Genomic DNA, 23,181 nt, shown 5'->3' with positions numbered 1-23,181 from the left:
TTTTCAGTGGCTGGGGGGGGGGTTTAAAATATTTTTATGACAAGGGAAAATATATGAAATTTGAATTTCAGTGGTCATAAAGCGGGCCATGGCTGCTTCCACACTGGAACGGCAGAGTTGAAAGAGCTGGACGGAGACCTAGTGGGCCACAGGGTCTAAACTATTTCCTATCTGGTCCTTTACAGGAAAAGCTTACTCACTTCCACAGTAAGTTAGTGTTTCCCAAACTGTGTTCCCAAGAGACAGATTCCAATGGCAGGCAGGTTTTGGAAATGTGGGTTGAATTAAAATGAAACAAGTGTCTTTCCTGGATGGTTTCCCAGCCCGTAAATATGCTCCTGAGCACGGCAACCATCCAACAGGTGAGGGGTCCACGGTGCTTCTTGACTTACTCAAACACTGGACCCTTTTTCCCAAGGAAAAGCTAAGAATGTTTGCCAGAGTGTTCCCTGGAATTCCCTGAAACTGTTTGGCAAACATTCCTGGAGGCTCAGGGAGCCTCCGCAGGGATTTCAGTGAGGGGGAAGATGTGGTCCGATGTATTTGCTTTCTGACCTCCTGTACTTCATGGAACACAGAATAAAATCACTTTTCATGGTCCATGGGAATGAAAGGGAGAGGCTGCTGCTCACAGCCACATCCTGTTGGGAGCTTGATTTCCCCAGGCTCTGCCCGCAGCTCCAAAGGCTGGGGGCTGCTGTGCCAACACTCCCGCGCCCCTCCCGCAGTACGTACGGGCTGAGGGTTCAGGGGGGCAAGACGGAAGAGGCAAGAGATGGCAGAGGAGGGAGAGGAGAATGTACTCAAGTACTGTCTGGTTTGTTTTTTGTGGTATTGGAGGCACTTACCTCTGAGCCCCATTTTATTTTTCATTTTGAAACAGTGTCTCACCAAATTGTTGCGACTGCCCTTGGGCCGGTGATCCTCCTGTCTCAGCCTTGCAAGTACTGGGATCATGGCGAGGGCCAGCGCTGGTCTCAAGTGGCGTTTAGGAAGCCACTGGAGGCCTCTGCAATGGAAAGCATGCCAGCGACCAGGAGGAAGGTCTCTGGTTTGAGTGACTGGGGAAGCCTGAGCAGCAGCCCGCGTCCAACCTAAAATCCTCTCGCAACACTGAGTAATTAAACTGCTGGCCCTCTGGAGAGGACTACAAGCCTCTCTTCCCCTTCCTTTTTTTTTTGGGGGGGGGGTACTGGGGTACTGGGTTTGTGGTACTCAGGGCATTCTGCCTCTGAGCTACACCCCCAGCCCTATTTTTTATTTTTTATTCTGAAACCAAGTCTCACTGAGTTGCTAAGGGCCTCACTAAGTAGCTGAGGCTGGTCACGAACCGTGATCCTCCGGTCTCAGCCTCCCAAAGCCTAGGATTACAAGCGTGCACCGCCACGCCTGGCTTCCCTTTGGGACTGCTGGCATGCCCCATCCTTGCCTGCAGGGTGGTTGACACAATGACTTCACAGCAGAGAAAGGCAGCGCCCCTGACTCGGTTGTCCAACAAAGCCAACCTTTGCTAAGCCACAATGAGCTTTGGAAATAAAGCCCAGGTGGTGACTCCTAAGGAAAGACAGGGATTCCAAGGAGGAGGCAGGAGAGCGCAAGTGTTTTTTAAGTGAGTTGTAGGGCCGGGCGTGGTGGCGCACGCTTGTAATCCCCGCGCTTGGGAGGCGGAGACAGGAGGATCGCGCACGTGCTGCCTTAGGAGACCCTGTTTCCAAATTAAAAAGTATAAAAAATAGGTCTGGGAGTGTAGCCCGGAGGTAGAAGGGCTTCCAGGAACCCCAGTACCACCAAATAAATAAGTAAATAAAATAAAGTGAGTTGTATTTCTAAAATGATGATGACTTTTTACTGTGTGTTTGTGTGTGTGTGTGTGTGTGTGTGTGTGTGTGTGTGTGTGTGTATACACATATATACAGGGTTTTTTTTTTTTTTTGCAGTACTGGGGATGGAACTCAGGGTCATTGAACCTCTGAGCTACACCCCTAGCCCTATTTAATAGTCTTTAAAAAAAAAAAAAAAAAAAACAGAATCTCACAGAGTTGCAAAGGACCTCGCTAAGTAGCTGAGGCTGTCCACAACCGATCCTCCAGTCTCTGCCTCCTGAATGCTGGGATTACAAGCGTGTGTACACCACCACACCCAGCCTGCCATTATTTCTTGAGTGCTGACATAGGCCTCGGGGATATGGATTCACTGTCAAACCGGTGGATGAAAGAACTGCCACAAAAAATCTCTCCAGTCCAGCGGGAGGCTGCTGGCCCCAGCAGGCACAGGAAAATGAGGGCGCCCTGTCAGTAAACAAGGGCAGCAGCCCAGGAAGAAAGGGCGGGCCGCAGGCAGCCCCAGGAGGACGACAGGCCAATGCTTATCCTCTGGGTGACCCTCACATCAACACAAACAAGTCAGCAAGCAGCCAGGCTTTCAGCATGAGCTATGGAGTTAAACGCATTGAATGACATTCGATAATCGAGCTCAGAAGCAAGAACATTCTGTTCAAGAGCACTGACCCTGCGCTCCAGAGCCCGCCCCCTCTTGTCTCGGCAAGCACTTTGCTCTGGCAGTCACCAATCCCTTCTCATCAACTGGTCTAACACAGGACCCCAACTGGTGGAAATTTAGAAAAAAGTTTTTCAAAACTGAAAAGTTTTCTCGTGTGAAGCTGCAGCTAAGAACTGCTGAGCTAAAAGCAGAAATCACGGTTGTCTCTGCCTTGCTTAAACCTGCTGCAGCTTTTAGTTGCAGGCAGAATGAAGTCCAGTCCACTGCCCAGGCACCAAGGCCCTGCACAGGCCTCTGGCCTTAGCTCCTTCCACCTGCCCTTGGTCAGCCGCGCCGGCCATCTGCTCCCCAACTGCCGGGCTCGCTGTCTCTGATGTGGAACTCTGCTGGCTTAGAATGGTGCCTGGCATTTAGTAGAAGCCCGGTGAATATCAGACTGAGAGACTGTATTACAACGGAAACGAACTGAGACATCAAGGTGCTAGGGTTTGAAAGGATGTCCCTCAGACCTCCCGCTCTGGAGGCAGCGGGGTCTGGAGGTGGGCCGGGGGTGTGGCCTCCAGACTGTGTCTGTCCCTTGCCCCTCCTTGTTCTCTCTGGTTTCATCATGCCCTGAGGACCTAGAGCCCGGCTTCTGCTTGTGGCCTGAAGTTTCTAGAACCTTAAGCAAACAAAACTTTCTTCCTCTTCAGTTTCACGTGTGTCCAGTATTTGACTTTGGGGAAGGTATGGCAGCTGCCCGAGGGCGGCATGGCTGGTTAAGGCAGGCGGCAGCGTCCACACACCCTGCACCTCCCCTTGGCCTTTCCTTTCTCCGTGGTTCTACCTCCTCCTCCGTGTCAGCGACCAGACAGGCTAATGCGCAGAGCCGGCTGGGGGCGCACGTGAGCTGAAGGTCCTTTCCTGGGTTACAGGGGTGGGTACCACTCAATTCCCCCCACTCCCAAACAGAAAGGGCACCTGCTGTGGCCACACCTTCTCATTTTTGACAAGAAGTCATAAATCTGGCTTCTTCTCTGAAGTTCTTCTACTTTTTAAAGGTTGGCAAGTAACTGAAAGAAAGTACGTGTCCGATAGGTATGATGCCCAGCTGAAGGCTCGTGCCTGTGGACCCATCTTCAGATGGTCTCTGCCTCTGTGGGAGGGAGCACCTGCCCCTCTTCAGCCATCCCTGCTGATGGAGGGGCCCAGTCCTATCAGCTCCTGGTAAGGCAGTTTTCCAAGTTTTTGACCGCACACAGTAAGTAATCAATTTGTAATGTGATCCTCAACACACTAACAAGTGAATTGGAGTCTCTTGAAGTAATACTTACCCGTGTGTGCAAGGCACCCTGCTATTTCCTATTATTTCTAATCTATTTCACTTTTTTTAAAAAAACGATGGTGTGATCCACTAAGCTGATTGCCATCCTGCTAATGGATCTTTTCCTGCAGTTGGAGAGCCCTCAGCGTGCCCTGGATGGGGGTGAATGCCCCCTGTGGGTGGCACTCCTGAGCGTGTGAGGTCGTTAGCTTCTGGGCTCAAGGTCTAGGTACCTACCAGCACTTCTGTGGCAGGTGAAAGAGTTCCATTCTCACAGGGGATGAAAAAGGTGTTAAAGCCTAAGCTTACTGTACATAACCGTCTTACAATTCTCATTAATTTCTAATAAAATTAACTTTTAACTTCTAAATCAAAAATTATTTGGGAACCAACCATTTGGAAACACATGCCCTCATATTCTTTCCTACAGAGCAATTACCTCTAAAAAATAAATGGAATAATATTTCTTAGCCAGCTTTCCTCCTAGTTTACGTAAAACTCGTCTGGGGTCAGGAAAAATCATATTAAAAATAAGATTTGTGTAACAAACTCAAGAAGCATGCCCATCCCCAAGGTTTAAAGGACATTAGCGGCCTTACACTCGGCGGGAGGAAGGGATCTGTCTGGCAGGAGAGCGCCCTGAGAGGCTGCCCTGAATAAGCGCGCCCGGGCACTGCTGATTCTTCTAATCTTCATGGGATCCACTGGGGGTTTAGGAAAGGACAGGCGGGGATCCTGCTCTGTGGTGGGAGATGCCGGAGCTCTTGGTTTCTGGAAAGAGATTTTTAAAATGATTGGCATGAGTTTCTGGCTCAATTCAGCCTCACTATCCTAGAGCTGGCCCCAAGCCTTTCAGAACAGCACAAGGGCTTTCTGCTTGGCTTCATCCTGGCCCCTGACTAGACTGTATCACTGGCCCATCTTTTTCTTTCTTTTTTCTTTTCTTTTTTTTTTTTTTTTTTTTACTAGGGATTGAGCCCAGGGGCATTCTATCTCTGAGCTACACCTCTAGCCCTTTGTACTTATCTATTTTATTTTTATTTATTTGGGTGTCACTAAGTTACCGTGCACTGGCCTTGAACCTGTGATCCTCCAGTCTGAGCCTCCCAAATACCAGGATTACAGGCATGTGCCGCCAAGCCCAGTTTCACTGGCCCATCATGATTTTTTTTTTCTTTTTGCAGTGGAACCCAGGGACATTCTACCTCTAAGCTACACCCCCAGTCCTATTTTTTATTCTTTATTTTGAAACTGTCAAACTGAGTTGCAAAGGGCCTCCCTAAGTAGCTAAGACTGTCTGTGAACCGGGATCCTCCTGTCTCAGCCTCCCAAATGCTGTGATTACAAGTGTGTGCCACCATGCCCAGCGTGGCCCAGCACACTTAAATCACACTTTTGTCAATAATATTGCATTAGCTTTTCTAATACACTGCTTAGCTCCTTTGACAAAATTAAGTTACCCTTGCTAGCAAGCAGGTATTATATATGAAAGACTATAATATAATAAAAATGCTTTGCAAAGTTTAGTGCTCATGTAGCTGGGGGTGGTGACGCACACTTGTAATCCCAGCATTTGGGAGACTGAGACAGGAGGATCGTGGTTCGAGGCCAGCCTCAGCTACTTAGTGAGGCCCTTTGCAACTCAGTGAGACCCTGTTTCAAAATAAAGAATAAAATATAGGGCTGGGGGTGAACCTTGGAGGCAGAATGCCCCTGGGTTCCATCCCCAGTACCACAAAAAAAAAAAAAGTTCAATTTAGTTCAGAAAGCACTTATTAGGTACATATATTTTCTTTTTTTGCCACCTATATTTTCTAAGACTTATGTGAGCTTTAAGTGCTACCTCTCTACATCCTGGACTCCATAAAACTATTTTTAGTGGTATTAAAATTCCAAAATAATTTATATTAAAAAGTCATAAAACATAAAAGCAGGAAATTTTCTTGTATGTATAATATATAAATGTTTTAATTTTTACATAAGAAGAATTTTGTGCAGATAGAAAAGGAATTTTACTGGCAAACTTCCAGTCCCTTAAAGACTTTTAAAAGCACCTGCCCTGTGACAGCCGGCGCCCCCTATGGTCTAACCTCCAGATGGCCGTGGCCTCTAACCAGAGCCTCGCGGTAGGCTAAGCTCCCAGTTCCAACATTCCTTGGTGGTCCTAGCCTCCTTGCCTCCAATTTTAGCACAAGTATTTGTTTAAGTTAAGGCAGCAGTATGGCAGCAAGCACTTTTTGTGTTCTGAACAGACATTGTTAAGTTAAACTTCCTAAAACCACTCACATATGATATGAGTGACTCACTATCCAATAAGTCAATCAATAAAACTTTAAAAAATACAGTGCAAAATTCACGTCAGATAACTTGGAGAAATGAGTAAGATCATTTATCACATGTAACAATCCTCTCAAAAAGACTTGTGTTCTCACACATTCTGATAGAACATAAACATCGATATTAGCGTTCTCCTGCCAAGAATTCACTTATTTTGATAATGATGATGTTCTGAAAAATATTTTTTATTTCCTCTTGTTTATTTCAATCCAGAATCCGTTTATACAACAGACCAGAAAATGGGGCTCATGACGTTAGGGATACATTTTAGAGACACAGAAGAAGGGTAAATAACATAATCAGCATGGTGCAGAAAGGAGAGTACATCACTTTGGAATCAAACATCCCTGGAGTAGAATGTACTTATTAAGTTGCTTGAACCTGCCATTTACATTTTTCTTAATTGGAGACTAAATTTAAAATTTTTAAACAAGAGACTAAGCCTGTGGACATTCTGCCTCTGAGCTACAACCTTAGCCCTGTTTTATATTTTATTTTGAAACAGGGTCTCACTAAGTTGCTGAGGCTGGCCGCAAACCTGCAACCCTCCTGTGTCAGCCTCCCAAGTCCTAAGAGTACCGGCCTGTGCCACCATGCCCGTCTCGCCATACACTCCTTAAACTTGGCGAGCTATGATATGGAGAGAGTGGGCCCTCCTTACAGGGTCACTGACATTAGCGCAGCTCCTGTGATGGAAGCCCATCAAATCCTCGCTCCCTTCCCCCGTGCACCTTGCTTACTTCTCCGTCAGGTTTGGGTCCCAGTTTTTTTCATGTGTTTAGTTTTGTTTTGCAATGCTGAGGATGGAACTCGGGGCCTGGCCCACGCCAGACAAGGGCTCTACCCCTGAGATACATCCTCAGCCTCACAAATGGATGTGTTTAACTTGATTTTTTGGTGTGGGGTTCCCAGTTACTTTTGACTTCCCCAAGGTCAAGGCTGTAGCCTCCGAAACATCCCAGCTAGAATCAAGATGCAGGTTCTGGGGGAAGCAGCACTGTTCGCCTGCATAAACTGTGCCATATTTGATACATAGCTGCTTTACTTTTTAGTCTTTCCAATCTGTTAGGAAACAGTCGTAAGGATGTGACTTCGGTCATGAAGCTAACTAGTAACAGAAAAAGCAAAAAAAGATAATATAGGAAGATAAGTGTTTCATGTATAGTTATGGAAGACAAAATACATGATAACCTTAAGATTAAAGGTCGGTAAGAGGTTTTCTTATCTCAAAATGTCTCTACTCCACAGATACCTTGAAACTGAAACAAAGATCGAGAAGTCTACCAGGACTTGTTATTAAATGTTTTGGAGACTCAGTAACAGAGCTTATTAAAAGGGGAAAAAATGCTCTCCGAGAAGCTAATTTTCCCTTAAAAGACAATATCTGAATTATCTCTAGCAGGGAAGATAAAAGTACCATAACGATCCCTTGACAAAAAGCATTATTTATTTTCCTAGTACAAAATCAGTAATTGCTTGTATAATAAAAATTTAGTTCCATTTTCTACTGGCATTTAATATTTAATAAATTATTTATCCCACTTAAAATATGTGTCACTAGACTGCTTAGAATATAAAATGACACATGTAAAGCATTTCTAATTTCTCAAGAGAAAACTATTAAAGAGAGTCAAAATCTTTTTTTTTTTTTTTTTTTTTTTTTACTTTTCAGTGATGGGGCTCGAACCCAGGGCCTTGCAAATGCTAGTGCTCTACTACTGTGCTACACCCTCAGCTTAGAGAGATTCTGTTTCAAAATAAAACAAATAAATAAATAAAATGGGCTGGGGTTTTAGCTCAGAGATAGAATGTCCCTGGGTTCAATTCCCACTAAACACACACACACACACACACACACACACACACCCATATAATTTGAGAGAACGCACATTGTTGCAAGTTTCAGTCTTCACTTTGAGAACCTTATCTCCCTTAGGTTTTGTCTTAGGATCCTAACTAGGGACTTGAGTATGATCAAAGCCACTGAGGAAACCAGCTTATAGAGTGTGTCCCGGCTGGTGAAACTGCTCGAGTTCACGGAAGGCACACATGTGACACATGTGACAGAATACGATTCACAGACTATTTAAGGGATCTGCTAGCCAGGATCCACCAGAGCAGCGCGGCCCTTGACTCCTCAGAGCCCCAGAGAGAAGGCAGGGTCCCCTCCTCCCCTTCATGAAGACTGGAAAGGGAGTCGGGGGCATCCCACTTCAGAAAGTTGCTCCTGGTATAACTTGTAAAGCAACAGAGCGCACACACACACACACACACACACACACACACACACTCGCACAATTCAAGACCTCCTCAAAGTAAAGTTTGTAGTCAGAGAAAAAAATATTAAAAATTCTCACCCAACCTTTGAGACCAGGCTTTGTGTGCATTACTGTACCTACAACTTTCTCCGCAGTTCACGGGGCGCCTCTGTCACTCCCAGCATGGGACCTGCCCTATACTGTTCCCATGTGCTTCAGAAACGGAGAGAGGAAACGCTGTTTGGACATTCTCACTCTACTTTTTCTCACCTGGGATCATGCCCTCTCCCCGAGGCATACGTGAGTTCCAAGTCCCTTGATTTTTTATTTTTTATTTTATTTTTATTTTTATTTTTTTGGTGGTACTGGGAATGGAACCCAGAGGCCTTCTACCTCCGGGCTATACTCCCAGATGTATTTTATATTTTGTTTGGAAACAGAGTCTCTTAAACCAGCTGAGGCTGGCTTCAAAGCTGTGCAATCCTCCTGTCTCAGCCTCCCAAGGGCGGGGATTACAAGTGTGCGCCACCACGCCCGGCTCGCCCCTTGCTTTTTTAAACATATTTAATTTTGTGTCACATGTCAACTACTTGGACCTTGGTTCATGTAAAATATTAAAAATAGCTCAAGCGAATCTGTGCTGTTAGAAATCAGCACAGCAATTGGGCGTGGTGGCGCACGCTTGTAATCCCAGTACTCGGGAGGCTGAGACAAGAGGATTGCAGGTTCGCTGCCAGCCTCAGCTACTTAGTGAGGACCTCTGCACTTAGGGAGACCTTGTTTTAAAATAAAGAATAAAAAAAAAATAGGGCTGGGGTTGTAGCTTAAAGGTAGAATGCCTCTAGGTTTAATCCCCAGTACCGAAAAAAAAAAAAAGAAAAAAGCCAGGCGTGGTGGCGCACGCTTGTAATCCCCGCGCTTGGGAGGCAGAGACAGGAGGATCGCGCAGGTTCGAAGCCAGCCACGCTGGCGTAAGAGACCCTGTTTCAAAAATATAAAATAGGTCTGGGAGTGTAGCCCGGAGGTAGAAGGGCTTCCAGGAACCCCAGTACCACCACACACACAAAAAAAAGTCTGCACAGCAGTGGCCTTCCTGACCCCACAAGGGATCGTTCCACAGTGCTGATGGCATCTACCTGCTCTTTTTGAGTGCTGGCTGCTGAATGCGTTTAGTCTGTGTAAATGTACCAAGATGCACTCTGCATGACCTCTGTCTTTTCTGTATGTCAATAAGAAGTTGCATAAAAGTATTTGGGGCTTAAATCACTAGGCTCTGTAAAGTGAGGAAACAGAAGGGGCGTCTGTCTTGATGATGACAGAGCTAAGGGACAAAACGTCCTATTTATTTACAGACTGCATCTCTTCTGACTTTATTCAATCCACAGTTAGAGAGCAGGTATTTCTGTGGGTGTGAATTTGAGCACCAGTCCATAGGGTAGTCGGAGTAAACGAGGAATGATACCATCTAATGGCCCCGGGTCTCAGGCTGTGGTGGGAGGCCAGGGGGCTAAGAAAAAGAAAAAAAGGTGTAGCCCAACATACCTATACAGCAGGTAGATGCAGGCATCAGTGGAAGGCTCCAAATGACAGAGCGTCCCCATTTCTTAGAAGAGCACAGGTGCTATCAGGGACCCTCATGAACCAGTCAGGCCAACAGTCAAAGCTTCACCAACAATGAACCAAAAACAGCTTTTTCCATCATTCTCAGATGCTCTGGTGTGTGTGTGTGTGTGTGTGTGTGTGTGTGTGTTACTAGGGAATTAACCTAGGTTAATTACCGCCAAATTATACCCCTTTAAAAAATTATTTTTTTGAAACAGGGTCTCGTTAAGTTGCTGAGGCTTGCCTTGAACCTGCGATCCTCCTAGCTCAGCCTCCCAAATGCTGGAGTTGGCATCTGGAAGGTTGGGAAGTATAGGCCAAATAGGAAGAGGGAGAAACAGAGAAGGAAAGTGTCCAAGAGCAGGGAGGTTAGCTAGTCTGGTCAAGGCAGGAGCTGAAATGGGCTGCCTTCTGAAAATTGGAGCCAGTAGTGGGTGGCACATGCCCGTGATCCCAGAACTTGGGAGGCTGAGACAGGAGGCTTATGGCCAGCCTCTACAACTTAGCGAGGCCTTCAGCAACTTAGTGAGGCTTTGTTTCAAAATAAAAAAATAAAATGAAATAAAACAGGACTTGGGGTATAGCTCGGAGGTAGAGTGCCCCTGGGTTCAATCCCCAATACCATAAAAGAGAGAGAGAGAGAGAGAGAGAGAGAGAGAGAGAGAGAGAGAGAGAGAAGCAGTTTGACAAATACCTCATCTCCATGGACGTCTAAGGCACTGGTATCACCATGTACTTTTGAAAGCAGAGGCCTAAGGGAGAGCGGCCAGAACAAGGAGTGTAGGCTGAAATCCTTCCTAACGCCTCCCCTCCCAGCTCTCTGCCATCAGGCTACTGAAGCCAGGAGAAAGTGAAAGCTTTATTCTCTAGAAAGGATAAAACAGAATTATCTCTAACTGAGACAATATGGAAGGCTCCCTTTATTATTAAACCTTTGTTGTTAAGTGTCAGAGGGCTCATTATAAACATGGCTATTGACTGAATATTTCCATACTAATGGCAAGCGTTTCTGCTTTTTTTCCCCACCTGGCTCCTGAGAGCTAGCAATCAGACCTTATCTTCTAGGAAAGAGCTAAGAAGACCTCTCCTATAGGGAATCTGACTAACCCACATAAAGATATGCCACCCGGTGCCAGCCATTACAGCCCAGCCAGATCCCCCAGTCGTAGGCGGGGGTTGGCATCACCCATAGATGGACCAACCCACCCACATGTCAAGCAGCGGCACGCAGCGGGAGGGAAGAGTGCCTCTAGTTTGCAAAACAGAGGGCAAAGCAAACCTGACAGTGCAACGAAGGCTTTACAGGGAGAAGAAAACTGAGTTAAATAAACCAAACCATCACTAATACACTCAGATAAGATGCTGGAATCATAAAACAGAAGCAGAATACTACATAAAAATACATTTTAGAGGACAAAAAAAAAGAGCCTTCGCACATTAAAAATAAGGTAACAGAAATGAAAGTAACCCAATAGAGACTAGAATATGGTCTCTTCTCAAATTGATGCACAACAGGAAAGAGAGAATGAGGAAATTGCAGAGCTAGTCTAACAGATCCTGCATTTGAATAATAAATTGTAGCCCAGTGTGGTGGCACCTGCCTGCAATTCCAGTACTTGGGAGGCCAAGATCTGAGGATCACAGGTTCAAGGCCAGCCTCATAAACTTAGTGAGGCCCTCTGCACTTTAGTGAGGCCCTGTTTAAAAAAAAAAAAAAAAAAAAAAAAAAAAAAAAAAAAAAGAGCTGGGCATGGTGGTGCACGCTTGTAATCCCCGCGCTTGGTAGGTGGAGACAGGAGGATCGAGCAGGTTCGAAGCCAGCTGCGCTGGCTTAAGAGACCCTGTTTCCAAATTAAAAAGTATAAAAATAGGTCAGGGAGTGTAGCCTGGAGGTACAAGGGTTTCTAGGAACTCCAGAGCTACATAAATAAATAAATAAATAAATAAATAAATAAATAAATAAAATAGGGCTGGGGCTATATCTCAGAGGAAGAATGACTCTGGGTTCAAACCCCAGTAAAACACACATGCGCGCACACACACACACACACACACACACACACACACACAGAATAAAAAACTTTAGAAAGAACAAATTTGATCAGCGCACACTGTGTGTAGGTTTAGAAATGACACACTGAGGTGCCGCCAGAGGCTTCCAGACTCCGATGGCGACCGAGAAAAGCGGGGCTTAAGAGCCCCGCTAACAACAAATCTCCATTACCACAAAATCAGCGCCTTTCATAGCCAGAAAACACCATCACCAGTGAAACAAAAAATCACCAGGATCCAGAGAGAAAGCGGACTGAGAACAGAGCCACAGAGGAGATAACCGGCCTCGCGCCCGAGGACGCGGCAGAGGCGGCAGCAGCGCCATACTGCCGGCGGCAGCGGCGAATTCACCAGACGGCCACAGCAAGCCGAGGTGAGCCACTGCGGAACAGCTAGGCGAGATTTCTCCGTGCAGAGAGCATCTACAGCTCCCAGTGGCCGAGCTCAGCACACGCTGCAGGGATTCAGAGTAGAAATCAAAATCAAGAAGAAAAACGCCAGCCCCACAGCCGAGGGCGTAGCAGCAGCGCCATATTGCTACCGGCGGCAGCAGCAGCGAATTCAGCGAGGCCAGTAGAGCTACATCTGCGTACTCAAGAACAGTGAGTCAAATTGCGGGCCACAGAGGAGAAATCCCTGGGACTTGACCCAGTGGGGGAGGGGCTGTGGCAGAGATATCACACCATAGGAGAACGTGCAACCTGGCACCCCCCACAGTCTAAAGCAGCCTCTATCGACTCTCTGGGTCGGGTCGGAGACTCTGTGACAAAACCCAGTAAAAGAGTAGTGGGGTCTGAGATACTACTGACTCAAGATCCAGAGCACCTTAAGGGAAGTCATAGTGACCCAAGGGAAGAACCCAGAGAAGGCACAAACATCCGAAATCATGGGAAAGAGGAATAATACTGGAGCAATTAATGCCCACAACCCCACAATATCAGAACCCGATAAAACAGAAAATCAGAGATTTCTAGAAGATCAAATCAGGAAAATAACTGTAGAAATAATAGAGGTGCTTCGAAAAGAACTCAGAGAGAGCCAAAAAGAGATAAAGGATGCAATTAATGAAGTAAAGGCCTCAATTCAAAGCACAAACAACCGATTAGAACACATGGAGAACAGAATCTCGCTCTTAGAAGATGAGCAATCCAAAAATGAACTCATAGTTTCTAATCTAGAAAAAAATATCCGACAACAGGAATCTGATATTGAAGAAATATGGGCCCATTTTAAGAGAGCTAACCTAAGAATTATTGGAATAGAGGAGGGAAAAGAAAGTGAAACCAAAGGGATCAACAATCTCTTCAAGGAAGTAATAGCAGAAAATTTTCCAAACATAGAGCAAGAGGTTGATACAAAGGTCCAGGAAACTTATAGAACTCCCTTTAGACAGGATCAGAGAAGAGGATCCCCACGCCACATAATTGTCAAAATGACCAATGTGGAAGCCAAGCAGAGAATCTTAAAGGCAACAAAAGCAAAGGGCCAAGTGACATTCAGAGGCAAACCAATTAGAATCACTCCAGACTTCCCAAACCAAGTTATGAGAGCCAGAAGGGCTTGGAGTAACATATTCCCAATTCTGAAAGAAAACAACTTCCAGCCAAAAATTTCCTACCCAGCAAAACTTTCTATCAAATTAGATGGAGAAATAAGAAGCTTCCATGACAAACAGAAACTGAAGGAATTTATGTCTTCAAAACCAGCACTAGAGAAAATACTCAAAGAGATTAACTACAAAGAAGAAATAGGTAACACACTCCAGAACTAGAGAAACAAGATTTTCCATCCAACAGACAACTAAGATTGGTTATCTGTGGAGATTCATTATTTATGTTAGTCTTTTACCTATCTCTAAAGGGTATTGTTTGCCTTTATTGTTGTTAATTTTTAGGATTTCTAGTTGGAATATTAATATGCCTTCAGATATAGCATTTGGAAATATTTTATCCCATTCTATTAGTAACTGTTAACTCTGTTTACATTGTCTTTGGATATACAATTTTTTTTTTTTAGGGAGTTTGTATACTCCTCTGTTGCCTGTGCCATTGAAATCATAACCAAGAAATCACTGCCAATTTCAATGTTGTGAGGTTTTATGACCCAGATTTTCTCCTAAAAGTTTATAGTCTTAAGATTTATACTTAGGTCTATTATCTATTTTGAGTTAATATTTGTATATGGGATTAGGTAAGGGTCCAATTTTATTCTTTTCCATGTAATTATTATTTTTAACAATATTTAGTTAAAAGATTTTTATTTCCACCACCAAATGTTCGTGGAAACCTTGTCAAAAATAACTTGATAATATAGGGAAGAATTTAGCTCTAGGATTTTATTTAACTCCAATGGTTTATATATCTGCCTTTAGAATAGTACTACACTGTTTCAATTATTGTAGCTTTATATGGTTTGAAATCAGAAAATATATATCTTCTAGCTTGGTTCTTTTTCAAGATCGTTTTGGGTACCTAGAGTCCATATTCCATATTAGGATAGAGTTTTTTTCTGAAAAATAAATATATAAATATATGATAGTTTCACCTAAAAAAAAATAGAAAAATATCCTCTGGTAAGAAAGAAAGTAAAAAGAAATATTGAAATGTTATCTTTAAGTCATCAAAAGCTTGGTATCAGACAAATGAAACTGTTATGTGAGATTATCATTTTTAATTTTAGATAAATTGCCATAATACTAGATGTCAACTACTAAGCCAAGCATGGGAGGGGGGGATAGGGAGAGAATGGGGTGGGGATTGGGTGGGGGCTGACTGGGAAAAGTGTGCATGTATGTCTACAAAAGTATGTATCCTACTATGATGTATGAATACAGTGCACCAATAAAAAAAAATTAAAAAAAAAAAAAAAGAAATGACACACTGAGCCCCATTAGTATATGTGACTAAAATGTTAATAAAATATTTTAAGTGAGAGATATGATCAAAATATTTCAGACACTTCCCAGAGCTGAAGGTCATGAAATTCCACATTGAAGGGGCACTCCAATGGGAGGCTCAGAAGGGAAGATGACAGGTTCAAGGCCAACGTCAGCAACTTTGTGAGCCCTGTTTAAAAAAAAAAAAATTAAATAAAAGGGAGCTTCAAGTGCCCACAATGATGGTGAAAAGGAACCATGAAGGCCTATTACTGGGAAATTTCAGAACACTGGCTACAAAGGAAAACTTCAGAGAGGAAGAAGGGAATCAAGGTCTCAATTTCCTTTCCAGATACTCTTTCTCAAGAAGATATTCCCACCAAAAGCAAGAATAAGACAAGAAAGAGAAGGACTTGGGATACTTGAAACAAAGAAAAGCCCAAGGGGAGGAGCTGCTCCCAGGAGGCTGGGGAAGGCTAGTGGTAGGGTGCTCTCTAGGAGGCCCACCCACAGCACAGCCAGCAACTGAACGGGCAGAGGCACTTTGGAATTCTCAGAAAGAGTTCGTGGTTGAAATAATACAGCTGGGCGAGGTGGCACGCTTGTAATCCCTGCGCTTGGGAGGCTGAGGCAGGAGGATCGCACAGGTTCAAAGCCAGCCTCAGCTACTTAGTGAGGCTCTCAGCAACTTAGTGAGACCCTGTTTACAAATAAAGTATAAAAAGAGGTCTGGGAGTATAACGCAGAGATAGAAAGCCCCTGAGTTCCACCCCCAGCGCCACAAAAAAGAAAGAAAGAAAGAAAGAAAGAAAGAAAGAAAGAAAGAAAGAAAGAAAAGAAAAGAAATAGTAATAATACAAAACTAAGAAAACAAGGCATTATTAGCTCCAGAGGGGAAACTATTGGTACAGGCAAGGCGAAGTGATCACCAGTAGTCATCATGAATTCAAGACACAGATATGAGCGGGATTCACATAATCATAGTCCAGGGAAACTGGTCTAACCAAAGCTACCTTGGGAGCAGCCGCGGCCCAGCCAGCAAGGGTGACCGTGCTGTGCATGGAGGGGAGAGGACACATGGGAGCTGAACCCACAGCCCTTTGTGAGAAAGTCCTCACATAAATTCCTCAAGCTCTCAAGCCAGAGAGTAGCTGGACAATGTGGTGCTTGGAAATGTGGATGAGATGGGAGAGGAGGTGCATGCTTGTAATCCCAGCATTCGGGAGGTTGAGACAGGAGGACTGTGGTTCGAGGACAGCCTCAGCTACTTAGTGAGGCCTCTTGTGACTCAGTGAGACCCGGTTTCAAAATAAAGAATAAAAAAATAGGGCTAGGGGTATAGCTTGGAGGTAGAAGGCCCCTGGGGTTTCATCCCCAGTACTGAAAAAAAAAAAGAGAGAGAGAGAAATGTGGATGTAAACTAAATATGTCCAAAGGAAGCCACTGGGGAAGGAATGATAAAGATAAGGGAATAGGAGACAACTAGTTTTGTTTTGTTTTGTTTTGTTTTGGAAAGGAGTAACAAATCTTTGTCTCTGTCTATAAAGTGCCTGAATAATTTTAAAATATAAATTATATATATTTATATTTATGATTACTAAAAAGAAATTAATATACATATACATATAACTGCTTTATGTGTGTACTGGAGATTAAACCTAAGGGCGTTCTACCTCTGAGCTACAGCCCCAGCCCTAAGGTCTCACTAAGTTGTTAAGGGTTTCACCAAGTTGCTAAGGCTGGCCTCGAATCTACAATCCTCCTTTCTCAGCTCCCAAGTACTGAGATTATAGGTGTGTACCACTACTTCTGGCTTTCATGTAACTTAATATATATATTATATATATATATATACACACATACATATATACATATATGTATATATACACACATACACACACATATATATATACACAGTAAAACATTCTGTTTTACAAATCACTACGTGCTTTAAAAATTTTTTATTATCAATTTATAGGTAAATCATAGAAGTGTTTGATTAGATAGAAGTGTTTGATTATTTGAAAAATGTAAATAAATCTGCTTTCCTACTAAATTATTAATACATTTAGGTCTGTGTGATACTTTTCTTAGCACACATAAGTGCTGATTCCAAGTATTTTGAGCCAATTTCATTTCATAACCCTGGTGGTGATGTAATGTACTCACCAGCTCTAGTGGACTGAGACGAGCACCTGAGATAGGCCTGGAATCGGATGACTCAAAACTGGACGCGTGGAGGCTAGCGTAAGAAATGGTGCAGTGTTAGTTTGCAAATATTTACTTACTAATAGAATGTGTAACTCTAGATGCATTATACCTCTAGACAGAAAACAAGTAGAAGTACCCAATGCATAAGCCTAGACGAAAAAAGCAATTTTAAAATGGTACAATACTTAAAACCTTTGATCACCAAATCTTTTTTACTATTTTTCAGGAGGCTTAAAAATAGAGAATAATGAAAAGAAAAAATGTTTGGCCAGGTGTGGTGGCGCACGCTTGTAATCTCTGCACTTGGGAGGCGGAGACAGGAGGATCGCGCAGGTTTGAAGCCAGCCTCACTGGCTTAAGAGACCCTGTTTTCAAATAAAAATATTAAAAAATGGGTGTCTAAGAGTATAGCCCAGAGGTAGAAGGGTTTCCAGGAACCCCAGTACCACCAAAAAAAAAAAAAAAAAAAAGGAAAAAGAAATGTTTGTAGTGGCCTGGCATGGTGGCACATGCCTGTAATCCCAGTACTTGGGAGGCTGAGATGGGAACAGCAGGTTCACAGGTAGCCTCAGCAACTTAGTGGGGCCCTATTTCAAAAATAAAATAAAAAGGGCTGGGAAGCCGGGCGTGGTGGTGCATGCTTATAATCCATGTGCTTTGGAGGCAGAGACAGGAGGATCGTGCAGGTTCGAAGCCAGCCTCGTTGGTTTAAGAGACCCTGTTTTCAAATAAAAATATAAAAAATGGGTCTGGGAGTGTAGCCCGAAGGTAGAAGTGTTTCCAGGAACCCCAGTACCACCAAAAAAAAAAAAAAAAAAAAAGGGCTGGGCAATCCCCAGTACCACCCCCCCACACACACACATACACAAAAGCAAGCAAGAAATGTTTATAGTGATTCTTGTTTTTTGTATGGGCAGTTGAACCTCTGAGCTATACCTCTGCCCTATTTTATTTTCTATTTTGAAACAAGGTCTCACTAAGTTGCTGAGGGACCTTGCTAAGTTGCTGAAGCTGGCCTTGAGCCTGTGGTCCTCCTGTCTCAGCCTCCCAAGTACTACGATTACAGGTGTGTGTCACTGTGCCTAACTTATGATGACTTTTTAAAAGCTTTGATCAAGCTGGGTGTGGTGGTGCAGGCTTGTAATCCCCGCGCTTGGGAGGCTGAGGCAGGAGGATCGCACGGGTTCAAAGCCAGCCTCAGCTACTTAGTGAGGCTTTCAGCAACTTAGTGAGACCCTGTTTCCAAATAAAATATAAAAAAGGTCTGGGAGTATAGCCCGGAGGTAGAAAGCCTCTGGGTTCCACCCCCAGTACCACCAAAATAAATAAATAAATAAATAAATAAATAAATAAATAAAAGCTTTGTTCAAGCTGGGTGTGGTGGCACAGGCTTGTAATCCCAGAATTTGGGAGGCTGAGACAAGAGGATCGTGATTTGCACATAGCCTCAGCTACTTAGTGAGGCCCTTTTTCAACTCAGTGAGACCCTGTTTCAAAATAAAGAATAAAAAATAGGGCTGGGGGTGTAGCTCGGAGGTAGAACGCCCCTGGGTTCCATCCCCAGTACTGCAAATGATAATAATAATAATAAAAATAAAAATAACTAAAAACTTTGTTCATGTCACCTTATAAAGTTGGTATGAAAATCAGTATTAACCATTTCATTCCAAAGTAACTTTCTGGACCCAAGGTCTAGAATTATCTTTAGGATCTTAAACAAAATTCAAACTTAAGAAAACAGCTCTCCTGAAAATCAAGTAAAGTAATCCACTGCACTAAAAGGCTAAGGAAGAAAAATCATAGCCAGACATGGTGGTGCACACTTGTAATCCCAGTACCTGGGAGGTGGGGACAGGAGGATTGCAGGATCAAAGACAGCCTCAGCTAATAGTGACACCCTTGTTAACCTAGTGAGACTCTATTTTGAAATAAAAAATAAAATAGGGCTATGGGGTGTAGCTCGGAGATAGAATGGCCCTGAGTTCACTTCCCAGTGCCACACACACACACACACACAAAACAGATGATCATATCAACAAATGCAGAAGCTGGGTGCAGTGGTGCACACCTGTAGTCTCAGCAACTCAGGAGGCTGAGGCAGGAGAATCACAAATCTGAGTCCAGCCTGACCAAGTCAGCAAGACCCTGTAACAAAATAAAATAAAAAGTGCTGGGAGCCAGTGCGGTGGCTCAAGCTTGTAATCCTAGTACTTGGGAGGCTGAGAAAGGAGGATCAAAGGTTCATGGCCAGCCTCAGCTACTTAGTGAGGCCCTCCACAACTTAGTGAGACCCTGTTTCAAAATAAAGAATAAAAAATAGGGCTAAGACTAGTAAGAGTAGCTCAGAGGTAGAATACCTCTGGGTTCAATACCCAGTACTTAAAAAAAAAAAAAGAGGGAAAGAGAGAGAGAGAAAAGATCTGGGGATATAGTTCAGTGGTAGTACACACCTGAGTTTAATCCCTAGTACACACACACACACACACACACACACACACACACACACACACACGAAAATCATCTGACAAAATCTAATTCCCACTCATAATAAAGTCTCCTAGTAAACTAATAACAGAAGCAAATTTCTTTAACTTGATACATAATACCTACAAAAACCCTATATCTAACTTTATGATAAAAAAAAACTTGAAGATTTCCCACAAAATCAGAAACAAGGCAAGGATATCCCTTTTGCCACTGCTTTTCAACACCATACTGGAAGTCCTCGTAATGCAGTAGGACAAGAAAAGGAAATGAAAGCCATGTGGATTGGGAATGAAGAAACAAAACTGTCTTTTTAGATGACATGATCCTCTGTGTAGAAAGTCCTAAAGAATTGACAAAAACTGCTGGAATACTTAAGCCATTACAGTAGGGTGGCGGGTACAAGATTAATACAAAGAAGTCAGCTGCTTCACTACACACCCACAATGACCAAGTGGAAACTAAAATGAAAACAATGTCATTTGAGCTAGCACCTCCTAAATAAACACTCAGGTATAAATCTAACAAAATGTAGACACGCTCTACTTGAGGAAAACAGTAAGACTCAAGGAAAGAAATAAAAGGACTAACTAAATAGAGACACATTCCATTTTCATGGATAGGATGACTTGGTACAGTTCAGATGTCAATGGTTCCAACTTGATCTATTGGTTTGATGCAATTAATCAACATGGCAGCAAGGTATGTGGAAATCGATAAATTGATTTTAAAGTTAATATGAAGAGACCCAGAATAGCCAACACAATATTGAAAGGGAAGAACAAATTCAGAGGACTGATTCTACTTGGCTTAAAAATATACTATAAAGGTATAGCAATTAAGACAGTGTGGTATTGGTGAAAGAACAGACAAATAGACCAATAGAATAGCATATGTCCTCATAAATAGAGTGAACTGATCTCTAACAAAGGAGTAAAGGCACTGCAGATGTTTCTCGACTTGCAATGGAGTTATGTCTTGCTAAACCTGTAAGTTGAAAATTCATTAAGTCAAATCCACCTATGTCAGAGCTTAGCAACGTATACTAGAGAGGATTAGCTGTCAGCCCTGGGGACCCTGGGTCTGACAGGAAGCTACAGCACACCGTTGCTGCCCAGCATCACAAGAGAGTATTATACCGCATATGGCCAGCCCAGGGAAACATCAGCATTCAAAGTCCATTTCTATGAATGCATGCCATTTTCGCACCATTGCAAAACAATAACAACAACAACAACAACAACAACAACAACAACAACAACAACAAAAATTGTTGCCAGGCATTGTGGCACATGCTTGACATTTCAGTTCTTAGGAGGCTGAGACAGGAGGATCACAGGTTCACAGCCAACCTCAGCTACTTGTGAGGCCCTCCACAACTTAGTGAGGACTCTGTTTCAAAATAAATAATAAAAAAAATAGGGCTGGGGGTGTAGCTTGTAGGTAGTACACCCCTGGGTTCAATCTCCAGTACCACACACAAAAATTGCTAACTTGAATCATCATTAAGACAGAGACTTTGTTCAATGCAGGAAGATAGCCTTTTCAACAGATGGTACACTGAGACAAATGGACATCTATACACACACACACACACACACACACAGAGAGAGAGAGAGAGAGAAACTAGACACACGCAGAAACTTCACACCATCATCTTGTCACAAAAAGTAACTCAAATTCAATCATAGACCTAAATGCAAGAGTCAAAACTATAAAACTCCTGTAAGATAATATAGGAGAACGTCTAGAAGACCTAACACCAAAGGCATGGTCCATGAGAGAGAGCTGAGAAACTAGCTCAACTTTACTACAATTGAAAATGTCTGCCCTGCAAAAGACCCTATCGAGAGAGTAAGAAGAAAAACCACTGACTTGCAGAAAATATTCCTGAAAGATATACAGGATAAAGGATCATTATTCAAAATACTCTATTCATGAAACTTAACAGTAAGAACACAAACAATCCAATTAAGAAACGGGCCATAGCCACTCATGGTGGCACACTCCTGTGATCCCAGTGCTGGGGAAGCTAAGACAGGAGGATCACAGTTCCAAAGCCAGCGTCAGCAACTTAGCAAGGCTCTAGGCAACTTAGTGACCCTCCCTCCCTCCCTCCCTCCTTCCCTCCCTCCCTCCCTCCTTCCCTCCCTCCCTCCCTCCCTCCCTCCCTCCCTCCTTTTTTTCCTCCCTTCTCTCCAGGGGATCAAACCTAGAGGCATCCTACCTCTGAACTACACACCTAGCCCTCCCTTTTTAAACCAGGATCTCACTAAGTCGCAGAGGGCTTCTCTAAGTTACTGAGGCTGGCTGCAAACCCGCAATCTTCCTGTCTCTGCTTCCCAAGTAGTAGGATTGCAGGTGTGTGATGCCTATCAGGCATGACAAAAGTCTTAAAGAATTGACAAAAACTAGTAGAATAAGTAAGCCATTTCAGTAGGGTGGCAGGACACAAGATTAATACAAAGAAGTCAGCTGCTTCACTACACACCAGCAATGACCAAATAGAAACTAAAATGAAAACACAACGCCACCTTGCCTGGCTGATACCTGTTTCAAAATTTAAAAATGGGTAGCTGGGAGGTAGAATACCCCTGGGTTCAATCCCCTACAAACCTTAACAGATGCCTGTGGTAAGAGAAAACACACAGATGGCAGACAAGCATATCAGAAGATGTTCCACATTATATGTCATCAGGAAAGTGCAAATTAAGAGGCACCACTGCACACCTACCAAAGGGCTAAATCCAGAACACTGTCCACAGCAAACACTGGGACGGGAGGGGACCTGGAGGAACAGGAGCTCTCCTCCACTGCTGAGCGAAAATCAAAACGGGAAGCCACTTTGGAAGACTATTTCTTACGAAACTAAACATACTCTTTCCCTATGATCCTTCCATTGTGTTCCTTGGTATTTACCTAAAAGAGCTTAGTTTCTTTTTATTTATTTATTTTTATAATGTGCTTTTATTGGTGCACTACAGTCTCACATCATAATGTAAATCAGGTTGACAGTAACGTACAAGCACACAGCACTCACCTCCCCATTTCCCCTTCCTGATACAGAGCACTGAGATTGACATTGGTATACTCTCTTATGTACACATAGTCAATGGTAGAATTTCCATTAATGAACCTCAGTCTTCCCCTCCCCTTCCCTTAGACCACCTCCCTGGCTCCGCTGAGGTTTCTCCTCCATGCTCTGCAGTCCCTCTGGCCTCCCAATTACTTCCTAGATTGTGCATATTAGAGAAAACATATGACCCTTCACTTTCTGTGAAGCTAATCGCACTTGACATAATGTTCTCCAGGCCCTTCCATTTTCTTGCAAATGACATAATTTTGTTCTTCTTTATTGCCAAGTAGAATTCCATTGTGTGTCTTTCCCATAATTTTGTAATCCATTCATCTGTTGATGGACACCAAGTTGGTTAGCAGCTTGGTTTCTAATTGCCAAAACTTGGAAGCAACAGTAAAGTCCTTTAGTAGATGAACCGATATTCTACTAAATCATCATCCAGACAATAGAATATTATTAGGTGCCAGAAAGAAATGAGCTA

General features: G+C 43.5%; 1 protein-coding gene across 1 annotated transcript in view; it reads right to left on the bottom strand.

Moving 5' to 3' along the window:
- The window catches only part of ARMC2 (armadillo repeat containing 2), a gene marked incomplete at its 3' end in the record, with an annotated part of 126,053 nt that overhangs the window by 102,361 nt on the left and 511 nt on the right, over window positions 1-23,181 (bottom strand). The window contains exons 2-3 of the mRNA XM_080699876.1: window positions 17,096-17,168; window positions 4,402-4,573 (exon numbers count right to left, since the gene is read on the bottom strand). Of these exons, the coding sequence (XP_080556002.1) occupies window positions 4,402-4,573; window positions 17,096-17,168 (245 nt within the window). The remainder of the gene's footprint in view (window positions 1-4,401; window positions 4,574-17,095; window positions 17,169-23,181) is intronic.

This window comes from Muscardinus avellanarius (assembly GCF_963383645.1).
Source record: "Muscardinus avellanarius genome assembly, chromosome: 8".
Taxonomy (NCBI): domain Eukaryota; kingdom Metazoa; phylum Chordata; class Mammalia; order Rodentia; family Gliridae; genus Muscardinus; species Muscardinus avellanarius.
Note: the sequence above shows the minus strand (reverse complement) of the source record. Positions and strands in the feature narration are given on the sequence as shown.